The sequence below is a fragment of the Trypanosoma melophagium genome, assembly GCF_022059095.1.
Source record: "Trypanosoma melophagium isolate St. Kilda chromosome Unknown ctg27segment0, whole genome shotgun sequence".
In the NCBI taxonomy this organism is placed as follows: Eukaryota; Euglenozoa; class Kinetoplastea; order Trypanosomatida; family Trypanosomatidae; genus Trypanosoma; species Trypanosoma melophagium.
Genome location: NW_027125158.1, coordinates 241,445 through 253,524, shown reverse-complemented (window position 1 = coordinate 253,524; position 12,080 = coordinate 241,445). Strand labels below are relative to the sequence as shown.

Genomic DNA, 12,080 nt, shown 5'->3' with positions numbered 1-12,080 from the left:
TTGTGCCTCAGCAGCCTTCAAGAAGAAATAATATCAGCGAATATTTCCCATTTCTGCTTTGGACCCTTATTATTATTATTATTATTATTATTATTATTATTATTATTATTATTATTATTATTATTATTATTATTATTATTATTAATGATTGCTGTATATTTTCTTTCTTTTCCCACTGGTCGTATACTGTTATTTTTTCTTTCCTGTCCTTTTCAGAACCTCTACACATACTGCGATGTATATATATATATATATTTGATATTTATTTATATTGATATTTATTTATATTGATATATCTCTGTATTGATGGGCGTTGTTGGGATCATTGTTTGTTGTTGTTTTATTATTTTTACTTTTTTATGGCCCATACGTTGAGTAGTGGACTTCTCTATTACTCTTTTCGTACTTTTTCTTGTTTTTCAATACTTATACAGTTATTATTATTACTAATATATATATATAATATATGGAGAGAAAAGAAAAAAAAAAAAAAATAGCACAGGAGTACAGAAAGAATAAGGAAGAAAAGTGAAATATTAAAGAAAAAAAAAAGAAAAAAAGAAAACAAAGCTGATCCTACTAGTAGTAGTACTCATGCCTACACTATCATTTTGATTGCTGTGATTACTATTTTTTTTCTTTTTGTTTTCACCTTTTCTTTCATTTCTTTGTTTTGCGCTTTTTTTTTGCCTTTTTCTTTATTATTTTCCTGTGCTTATTTTTTTTTTGTTTTCTATGTTTGCACGCTCTCTTCTTGATTTATTTTTTTTTTTGCTGTATTTTATTTTAGTAATAATAATAACAATAATAGTAATAATAATAATAATAATAATAATTTATCTGTATTTGTGTAAATGTGTGATTAATTGGATTACTCGAAGGAACGGGGCGGAGCAGAGAGGCGAAAAGAGGAAGGAAGGAAGTGTAAGTGTGGAACGGTAAAAAAAAAAATAATGTAAATATTTATTTATTTTTATTTTTCTCTCATATTATTATTATTATTATTATTATTATTATTATTATTATTATTATTATTATTATTATTATTATTACTTTGATATCTCGCTATTTCTATTTCTATTTTTCTCTCGTTCTCACCCCTTTTTTCTTTTCTCTTTATTTATTTATTTTTTTTATTTCTCGATCGTCCCCATTTTCTTGATATCTCCACCTGTGTGATATATTGATATATATTACTATTATGGCGATCTCTCTATTTTCACAGTGAGAGTATAGAGCAGTGCTGACCCATAATATATATATATATATATATATATATATATATATATATATATATATCTGTATGTATGGATGGATGTTGAAGAGGAGATAAATGTCGTTTTTGTTTTTCTTCACGTTATTTTCTTTATTATTATTATTATTATTATTATTATTATTATTATTATTATTATGACTATTATTATTATTATTATTATTATTATTGACTATTGTGCGTGTACAGAAGGTAGACTAATATACGAATACCGATGTTAAGAAGAGCATCCATATGAATAGGGATAGTAATCGTTGTTATTACTATTACTATTATTTATTTTATTTATTTATTACAAATGGTAATCATATAAAAAAAAAGAACAAAAAAAAGGAGATAATGTAAGAGAAGGAAAAAATAAAATGAATGAATAATGTATGAGTGGAGATAAATCAAGAATGAATAAATACAAAAAAAGAACAACTATTGGAATTTCTTTGCCTTATTATTATTATTCATGTTCCCTTTCTGATTATTATTATTATTATTATTATTATTATTATTATTATTTTTCTCTCTGCACATGTATGGGTTATATATATATATATATATATATATATATATATCAATGTATATACATGGATCCTTACATGTACGTTCATATATGAACTCATCTTTCTATCTTTTTATCCATCTATTTATTTATCCATCTAACTAACTATATTTATATATAATATTGCCCAAATCCACCAGTGTCTCTCTATGTCTCTCTCTCTATGCCTCTCTCTATCTGTATATTATAAACAAATCATTCCTTCTTTTCTTTTCTTTTCTCCCTATATACCTATAAATAAATAAATAAATAAATAAATTATATATATATTTATATATATCAATCTCACTAACTCAATAATTAACTAACAAGTACCTCATGCCGTCCCCTTCCCGGCCTTCCACCCTATCCGCACCACTACTGCGGCCCAGAAAAGGAGAAGTAAATGAAGAAAAGTATTATTATTATTATTACCATCATCCATCTAATAATAATAATAATAATAATAATAATAATCAATCCAATCATCATCATCATTATTATCACTCGCAGGAGTATCGCCAGCGCCATGATATTCGCCAACGCAATGTTTATCTCTCGCACCTCCCACGCCATTTGACCGCCGCCGAGTTGTACCGCACCGCCCAGCAGTTCGGCCCAATTGTGAGTGTGCGGCTGTTTGCGCAGAGCGGATACGGCTTTGTGCTCTACACAGATCCCGCCAGTGCCCAGCGGTGTATTCAGGCACTCTACGGCACGTACTGGCCAACCAATAATAACAATAATAATAATAATAATAATAATAATAATAATAATAATAATAATAATAATAATAATAATAATAGTATTGCTACTATTAATACTATTCATAATAGACTGACGGAGGATACATGGTGTGGTAACATCAGTACCAGCAGTATGAGCAGTAATGGGAGTAGTGCGATGGAGCCGATGGAAGTGCGATTGGCAGATATCACCGCCACACCGCATGGGTACAGTAATAATACTAATGCGAATAATAATACTAATCATATTATTAATAATCATAACAATAATAATAATAATAATAATAATCAGCATGGACAAGGACACGTAAAGCCAGCATTCATCAAGACAGCAGCAATGGGAATTCCAACAATTCCAACTACTACTACTATTCCAACAATTCCAACAATTCCAACGATTCCACAAACAACACCAATATCATCATCATCAATTCCAGCAATTACAACAACAACAGCTACTAATAGTACTATTCCAGCAATATCAACGCGAAGAATGATGGTGGAGCCGTTAAGTCTGGCGTTGTGTGCGGCGCCGGCCGTCAATGTGTTTCAGGGAAGTGCGTTGGCCGCCCAGAGAGTTCACAACAACACTGTGGGCAGCGTGATGTGGAGTGGGGGGAACGACTACAGAAATAACTATCCCCAGCAGCAACACCAACAATACAGTAATAATAATAATAATAATAATAATAATAATAATAATAATAATAATAACAATAATAATATTAATAATGCTACTAATACGAATGTGAATAGTGAGAATAGCAATAATCTATTGCTGGATATTGGGATGGGCGCCACACTTGTGGGGACACCAACACACACAGGCAGTGTTTTATTACTGCCATCGTTATTACAAATGCGAATACCGCAGACGATGATGTCTGATAACAACAGACCGTTTTTTTTATCAGGACAGAACTGGAGTATGGGGATGAGTCCCACTCTTTATGAAAGTAATAACATTAATAATAATAATAATAATAATAATAATAATAATAATAATAATAATAATAATAATAATAATAATAATAATAATAATAATAGTAATAATAATACTCTGCAGCCGCTCTTTCTTCTCCAAACGTCCCCAATGAACATGATGAGTACGAGATTGGGGACAGTTTAACAGTCATCTATGGGGATGCAATATCAGACAACGACACACGGAGAGTATAAACGACATGTACAACTGAGCAGACCAAAAACGACTCTGTTCATTTGTTTATGCGGCTCTCTTTATCCGCCACTACCAAATATATAGGGAGTGGGAAAGAAGAAAAGAGAGTGATTGTACCAATGTGTGTTTAGTATGGAAGAGAATAGCGTGACAAGGCAATTTCTTCTTTACAAAATGTAACGTTCGTGTTTTTGATTTCGTATCATTTTATTTTTTGATGTTTTTTTTTTCTTTGCTCTACCGGGAAGATCTACTTTTGGCATTTTCTTTTTTTTTTCTCTTGCGTTCGAGTGTATATGAGCTGATATCTTTTTTTTTTCTAAATATTTTCTTTCAGTACTTGTTTTTATTTTATTTTTGTTTTTTTAGGTGGCCTTTTGCTACTCTCATTTACTAGTGTCTCAGTATTGTTATTACTATTACTATTCCTATTACTATTCCTATTACTATTCCTATTACTATTCCTATTACTATTCCTATTACTATTCCTATTACTATTCCTATTACTATTAATACTATTATTTGGGTTAAATACCATCCTCCCCGGGGTCCCACTCTTGGATGTAGACAAGGGAGGAGAGTATGAAATCCGAGAAGTAATGAAACACGTGAGTGATGAGAGTATATGTGAGAGTCTGTATATGAAGGGGAAAGAAAAAAAAGGAAAAAAGAAGAAGAGATTATCTCTATATTTGTATTTGCACTTCATTACAGTAGTTATACACAGTCTCTTCTTTTTTCTTTTCCTTCATTTTCCCCCTCTTCTTCACCTTCGACACTCCCCTGCTCACACCCACATTCTCTATTTTTACTCTTATTTCAACCTTTTCGTTTTATTATTATTATTATTATTATTATTATTATTATTATTATTATTATTATTATTATTATTATTATTATTATTATTTGATCCTCTTTTTCCTTTCCGTATCCTGGCGATGATACCCTTCTTTTGTTATTCTCGATCGTTCGCCTTCAAGTGATTTGTTTCACAGCATGGGCTCTTGTTTTTATTCATTCGGTTATTTATTTCTTCTTGTCTTTGTTAAATTTCTATTTCTATTTCTTTTTTTTTCCTTTTTGAGTTATGCTTCTTATTTTTCGTTATTTGTGGCTGTTAATTTTTTTAACGATGAAGTGTATAACTCTTTAGGGCAGTGAAGAGAAAAAAAAGAGGAGGGAGGGGAAGAGTTGAAATATTGAGATGACTATTTTGTCTGGATCTCTTGATCTAAATAATTTGGAGTTGTTGTTTATTTTTCTTTTCGTCCACTCTTGGGCTTTGCTGTTTCTTTTTTTTTTCCGTGCATATGTCTTTATGACAACCGTAGATCTATTAAACATGCCGATTCCGCACGGGTTTGTGCTTGATGACTTTTTCTTTTTCTTACCTTTCTTTTTTGTTATTACCTTTTTTTGTGTTTTTTTTTTTATTTCTCGTCTTATTGCTTTAATTAGTGTTGCTGTACGTGTTCCGTATGTGTGATGTTCTCCCAATGACCGAAATTGTGTGATAATGAATGGTTTTCCAGACAGAGTCTATATTGGACAATAATAACTCCCTGGGAGGTCGAGGAGCTATTATTATCATTATTAATATTAATATTATTATTATTATTAGTGTTTCTCGTTTTCCATTGGATTGGTTGGGACTGTGTTTTGCTTGGAATAACTGATTGTACGATCGAGATAATAAGAGATGGGGATTTTATTTTTTTTTTATTTTCTTTATTTATTTGTATTGACTTTCTTTTTTTCTGTATTTTTACCTTCTTGTGACTTGTGTTATTGTCATTGTTGTTTTTCTCCTTTTTATTTTTTATGCGGCCATCGCAGCACAGTTTTTCACCAGATCTTCTTTTTTCTCCATTATCGTTATGTTCTCTGATTACGATTAGGTTTATTGTCTCGTTTAAATCTCTTGTTGTGCTTTTCCCTTCAAAGCACCCCTTATATGTATTCCACAATTTAATTTCTCAAGCACGATGAAATATATTTTTATTCTATTTTTGTTCCTGTTATTTTCTTTTTCGCTCTTTTGTATTTCATTTTCTTCACTCTGCACGTTCCGTTTCCTCCATAACTGTTTCCCCTTATAATGCTGGCCTGCTATTTCAGTTAGCAATGAACAATGGAAACTCCCACATCTATTTTTGCCCCTTGGTGGATTGGTCGGTCTTGTTTTTTTGTTTCTGTAGATGCTGTTTCCTGTAAACGTTACAATCACAGTTAAGGAGGTACTTTTTGGTATGTGTTGGTTTATCCTTTAGTGTAAAAAAAATACGGATGATGATGTATATATATATATTATCTGTGTGTATGAATATGCCAATGAAGGTCATTTTGGGTAGGAGATTGTTAAATGGGAGGAAAGGAGGTGCTTCAGTAAGAACTCGGGATGAGACTGAAGAGAGAGAGAGAGAGATGACGGAAATATACAAAACAAGAGGAATGAAGGGGATCAAAAGAAAAGTAACGAAAAAAAAGGGAAACTCTTGTGTGGAATGGGATGATGGCTCCGATGGTGTGTTCCCTCCATTTCTTTATTTTTTTTTCTTCGTTTTTATCATATTTTATGATTTTGATTCTTCTGCGTTTTTCTTTTGTTTGTGGGAAAATACAAAGAGAGTACATCGATCGATATGTTTTTATTTTATTTTTATGGTTTAATGTTTGAGCGATTTTTGAGAACCGGAAACAGTAGTAGAAAGTAGGGAAATGCGAGGAATGGTGGTGGGGAAGAAGTTAATGAAATGAAGGGAGAAGAGTTATAAGTAAAATAAATAATTATATATATAAAGTGCTCACCATAATGGCGTACATTAAAATTTAAATGCTTTTACGGACTCTTCTCTCCTGTGAAGTGTGGGTGGGTGATGAGAATGCACAGGGAAGAAGGTGGGACATCCAGAGTTGATGGAGTAATCCAATTTGTATCTGTTAGGGTACGAATGAATTTCTTTCAATCAATAAGTGAATCACTTCATAGGGGGAGAGAGAGAAGGAAAGAAATAGGAAAAAAAAGTGTTGTGAAGGACTTGTGGTTAAATCAAAATATATGCTAGCGATAGAGCATGGATATGCTTTTAATGGGTATGAAAAGAAAAAAAAAGAACTCAATAATAAAGTAAGCTTTCTTTTCTTCAACTCCCTTATCCACTTCCAGAGAGGAAAAAACAAGTCGTTTATATTGTTTTTGTTATCATTTTTTTGTTTGTTTTCTTCTTACTTTAGATCCATATATTCTTTTTTTTCCGCTTATGTCTTTTTTTTTTAAGAAGTTAAATACTGTGACGCGTAAAATCGTCAAGATATATATGAATTCAACAGACAACCCAGGGGGCACTCACTGCAGTGTGATACCACCAGTGGCGGCCAATAGTGCAAAATCTTATGTTGGACCTGATCTTGCTGCCCGTCAAGCCATGTATGAAAAATCTATGAAAGATCCTTCTGCATTCTGGAGCAAACTTGCAGCAGAAAATTTTTACTGGAAGGAGTTATGGCCTTCAGATAAGGATATATTAGAGTACAACTATGATAAAAAAAAGGGGAAAATATTTGTCAAATGGTTTGATGGCGCTATTACAAATGTTTGCTATAACGCTCTTGATCGACACTTACCGCACCACAGGGATCGTGTGTGTTATTACTGGGAAGGAAATGCAGTGGAGGAAAGCAGCAAGGTAACGTATGGGGAAATGTACAAGGAGGTGGTGCAGGTGGCATCAGTATTAAGGCATCACTATGGTATCGGTAAAGGCGACTCCATTACTCTGTACCTTCCAATGGTTCCTTTCGCCGTGCAGGTAATGCTGGCAGCAGCACGAATTGGTGCCGTGGTCTCCGTTGTGTTTGCCGGGTTCTCTGCACAGGCACTTGCCGCCCGCATCTTGGACTCTAAAAGCAAACTCATTGTCACCGCCGACGCCTCTGCCCGTGGGGAGAAGCCGATCCCTCTAAAGAAGGTTGTAAATGATGCCATTGCTGAGTGTGAGAAAAATGGATTCAATTTGAAATCTCTTGTTTTGAATCGATACAATCGTGGGGATGTGGTAATGAAGGAGGGCCGTGATGCGTGGTACGATGATGTGGTGAAGACCATGACGGAGGAGCAGTTGTCGGACTGCCCGGTGGAGTGGGTTGGTGCTGAGGACCCACTCTTCATGCTGTACACCTCCGGCAGCACTGGCAAACCCAAGGCGATCTTGCACACCACTGCCGGCTATATGGTGTATGCTGCCACCACCTTCAAGTATTCCTTTGACTACCACCTGGATGATGTGTACTTTTGCACCGCCGACATTGGCTGGATCACTGGTCACTCCTACCTGGTGTATGGCCCGATGCTGAATGCCGCGACCTCCGTACTCTTTGAGGGGATTCCGACCTACCCCACCCCCTCCCGCTGGTGGGAGCTGGTGGACAGGCACGGCGTGACGATCTTCTACACCGCCCCCACGGCGATCCGCTCGCTGATGAGGTACGGCGATGAGCCTGTGCTGCGCACCTCCCGCCGTACGCTGCGCGTGCTTGGCTCCGTTGGCGAGCCGATCAACGTGGAGGCGTGGCACTGGTACCACGACGTGGTGGGCGGCCGCCACGCGGACCTTGTCGACACGTGGTGGCAGACGGAGACGGGCGGGCACCTCATCACGCCGCTGCCGGGCTGCACGCCGCTGAAGCCGGGGAGCGCGTCGCTGCCGTTCTTCGGCGTGGCGCCGCTGCTGCTGCGGGCCGACACCCACGAGGTGCTGCCGGGGGCGGGCGACGGGCTCCTCGCGGTGGGCCGGCCGTGGCCCGGGCAGGCCCGCACCGTCTTTGGCGACCACAGCCGCTACGAGCAGGTCTACTTCCCCTTCGACAGCTGCTACCTCACCGGCGACGCCGCCCGCCGGGACGCGGACGGCTACTACTGGATCACCGGCCGCGTCGACGACGTCCTCAACGTCAGCGGACACCGCATCGGCACAAGCGAGGTGGAGGACGCCGTCAACACACATCCAGACGTTGTTGAGAGCGCCGTCGTCGGGGTCCCACACGATATAAAGGGCGAGGGCATATACGTCTTTGTCACATTCCACGAGCATGTCAAGGTGGACAAGGCACTGCTGGAAGCCGTACGGGCCACCGTGCGCATCGTTATTGGACCGGTCGCCACACCAGACCGCATCCATCCCGCACAGGGAGGGCTACCAAAGACACGATCGGGAAAGATTGTTCGCCGTATTCTACGGAAAATTGCTGCGGGCATCTATAAAGACTTTGGTGATATTACAACACTCGCCGACCAGAACGTTGTAGCTAAACTCATTGAAACAGACAAGTCAGATATCCTGTAATGGGGGGTGAGACAGGACCATAGGGCATGGTGAATAATCCATAGAGAAAGCAAATAGAGGGAGCGAAAGAAAATGGGGAAACTATACTCTTCTCATTTTTGACTTATTTGGGCATGTGTTTACTTTTGCATTCAATATTATATATATATATTTGTCTGAGGAAATACTTGGGCAAACCAATAAAGAGAAGCAAAGGAAAGCATTTTGCTGGGTGTCCGGATGATGATGAAAGGATGATGATTCTTTGTGTTGTTTTTGCGTTTTGCTTTCCTGTTTCTATTACAACAGTTTTGTCGTTGCAGAAAAGATGAAAAAAATGTCTAATCGCGACCGATAAAAGCCAGCTGTTTCTTTCTTTTCGTTTTTTTTTTCGGTTTATACTCAATAGTATGAGGGTTTTTATTTATGTGTTGGTTTGCACGTATTTATGTATGTTTTTCTATTCTGAATGGATATTAGTATCTCGTTGCGTTTTTTTTTTTTTTTTTACATCGTTCGCAATTAGCTGTTTCTAGTCATTCCTGTGAGTGAGTGATATTTCTCTGTTTTTGCATGGTGGGCTTTTTCTTTTACCGTTTACTTATTGCTATTTTATTTTTTCTTATTGCAGACATTTGCTGAGAGGAGACGCTTGAAATTAAGGAAATGTGAAAAACGAGATAGGTGTGATTTGTAACTGTGTAGACGTGTCAAGGTGGGTTTTGGGGTCTCTCCTTTGTGTTTTTGTAGCAGAGGCAATTTTTCTGGCCATGGAGGCTTTTCCGTAGAAAAGTCATAGTAACCAATTGTCGCCCCCCGAGTCCATCGTGTTTTTTTTTGTCTCTTTTTTATTTTTCTGTACAAAGACTTTTTTTATCTTCCTTTTTGGAATGTGTCTTTTTTCTCTTGTTCGATGTTATTTGCATAGTGTTTGCGATTGGACACCAAGTGAGTCGTTGTTAGGAGTGGTAAGTGGGGTTTTATCTTCTTGGCTTGTGCCCATACTGGCACTAATGTATACTCCTTCCCCATTCATCGCTCTCTTTTTCATTTTTTTTTTGTTTATTTCCATTTTCTTTTCTGTGCTGAACTCCCCTGTGAAAAGACAGTAAGAAGTCACTGACGCGAATATTCAAACAACAACACACACAAAAACAAAAAAAGAAAAAATTCTCAAAAGCGAAAAAAAAAACAAAAAAGAAGCCATACAAGAATAAGAAAAAAAGAAAGAGAAGAGAAAAATAAAACCAACCGACACGGTAAACAATGAGCCACCTGCCCAAAACCAATCCGGATGAGTACGACGAAAAGCCTGAAGCCGCACTAAATGCCGTTGTTGCCGATGACCAAACGGGGAGGCCTCACTTCCACCATCGCGAGGTGGGAACAGGCACACCACGGTAAAGGGAAAGCCGTCATTCTATGAACGATAAGAGAATAGCAAAAATCGCTCTTGATGTGCTTGAGGAAGAGGATGAAGACGAAGTTGTGGAACAGGCACGCCAACGGAAGAAGAAGAATCTAGCACAGCGTTTCCTGGAGTTTCTGTTTCCTCCCGGTACCATGTTATCAAGTGCCTTTACACTGGGAATCTCTACATTGGGTGCTGGTATTCTTGGTTTGCCATCGGCTTTTAATATGACTGGCTATATACTTTCCATTATATTACTTGTTGTGGTCACAATGCTGACCATTTTCTCACTTTGGTTGCTCGCACGCGCTGCCGATGTTTCAGTAAAAAGAACGTACGAATATGTCATCTGCACACTCATGGGTCGTGGACCTGATTGGATGTTAGCGTTTTTTATGTGTGGGTTCCGTGTTGGTGGTGTTGTTGGTTACGTCATCTCTATTGGAAACTTGCTAAAACCTGTCTTTGATGACCCAAGTGTGCCAGAGTTTTTGCGTACCAAGCCGGGAAATCGACTGATCACAAGCATGATTTGGCTGGTATTTATTCTACCACTATGCCTCCCAAAACAGATAGAATCCCTGAGACACACCTCTGTGCTTGGATGCACCTGTATCTTTTTCTTCGTCATATGTATCGTGATAGATGCATGTAGGTATACCCACAAAAACGGTTTTCGCAGCGATCTTGAGGCTTTCGGAGTGGGTAATGGTGCAGTTGAGGGTCTGAGTATTGTCATGTTTGCTTGCCTTGTGCAAATCAACGCATTTGAGATGTACCATGAAATGTTACACCTTACGCCACGTCGCATGGCGCGAGACAGCACCATCGCCACGAGTGGTTGAGGTCTGCTTTACATTCTTGCTGTATTTTTTTGGTTATATGTGTTTTGGTAAAGCAGTTACAGACTCCATTCTGCTTATTTAGAACCCGCGTGAAGGTATTCTCTTCGCTATTGCATACGTGAGTATTGTCTTTAAAATCTGTGTGGCGTTTGCTCTTCACCAACTGCCAATGCGTGATGGCATCTATCACATGATTGGCCGGGATGTATATTCTATGCCGTGATGGAAAAATGCCCTTTTCTGCGACTTTCTCTCTTTTGTGTTACTCGTGATTGGCCTCTTTCTGCCAAACATTAACATCGTGTTCGGTCTCGTTGGTGCTTTGTGCGGTGGATTTATTGGTTATATATTCCCAGCGCTCCTGGTTATGTACTGCGTAAATTGGACACTGGCTAAGGCGGGATGGATCGAAATTTTGCGACATATTTGTTGCTGATCGGCGGTTGTGTGGGTGTTGTGTTCAGTACGGCTGCCTCCATCTACGGTGCTATTGTCTAATTAATGAAAGGTATATATATATATATATATATATATATAAAAGCGAGAGAAAGGGGTAAAGTTTTTCTTAAAGGTGTGGAGTACTGGTGAAGTAAAGCAGCAGTGACTGCAAGAAGAGAAAAAAGAGGAAGGAGAGTTAACATCAGGGAGGGAAACAAATAAGAAAAAGGAGGGGGAAAAAAAACGAAGGAAAGGAGAAAATGGGGTGGGAAAAACGAGAAAAAAAAACATATGTACCGAGCCTATATGGAGGGACGAAGCGAAGTGCCTCTTT

The 12,080-nt window shown here is 37.8% G+C and overlaps 3 protein-coding genes across 4 annotated transcripts; all 3 read left to right on the top strand.

The window, feature by feature from the left end:
* Positions 1-2,144: 2,144 nt before the first annotated feature.
* Positions 2,145-3,747, top strand: LSM04_004371 (RNA recognition motif domain; the record flags this gene model as incomplete). The annotated part of the gene is made up of 2 exons (XM_067333456.1): positions 2,145-3,489; positions 3,665-3,747. The coding sequence occupies 2 exons, from the start codon at positions 2,145-2,147 to the stop codon at positions 3,745-3,747; spliced, it is 1,428 nt and encodes a 475-aa protein (XP_067190467.1).
* A 3,301-nt stretch (positions 3,748-7,048) lies between these two features.
* Positions 7,049-9,073, top strand: LSM04_004199 (Acetyl-coenzyme A synthetase; the record flags this gene model as incomplete). Its single annotated transcript, XM_067333455.1, has 1 exon — positions 7,049-9,073. The coding sequence occupies one exon, from the start codon at positions 7,049-7,051 to the stop codon at positions 9,071-9,073; it is 2,025 nt and encodes a 674-aa protein (XP_067190466.1).
* A 1,245-nt stretch (positions 9,074-10,318) lies between these two features.
* On the top strand, positions 10,319-11,806 carry LSM04_001265 (the record flags this gene model as incomplete). 2 transcript variants are annotated; one of them, XM_067333453.1, is made up of 2 exons in its annotated part: positions 10,319-10,432; positions 10,487-11,308. In XM_067333453.1, 2 exons carry the CDS (start codon positions 10,319-10,321, stop codon positions 11,306-11,308), a joined length of 936 nt encoding a protein of 311 aa, XP_067190402.1. The 2 variants fall into 2 exon arrangements, with proteins under 2 accessions (XP_067190402.1, XP_067190403.1); XM_067333454.1 differs by lacking the exon at positions 10,319-10,432 and adding an exon at positions 11,706-11,806 and having other exon boundaries at positions 10,475-11,300.
* Positions 11,807-12,080: the final 274 nt, after the last annotated feature.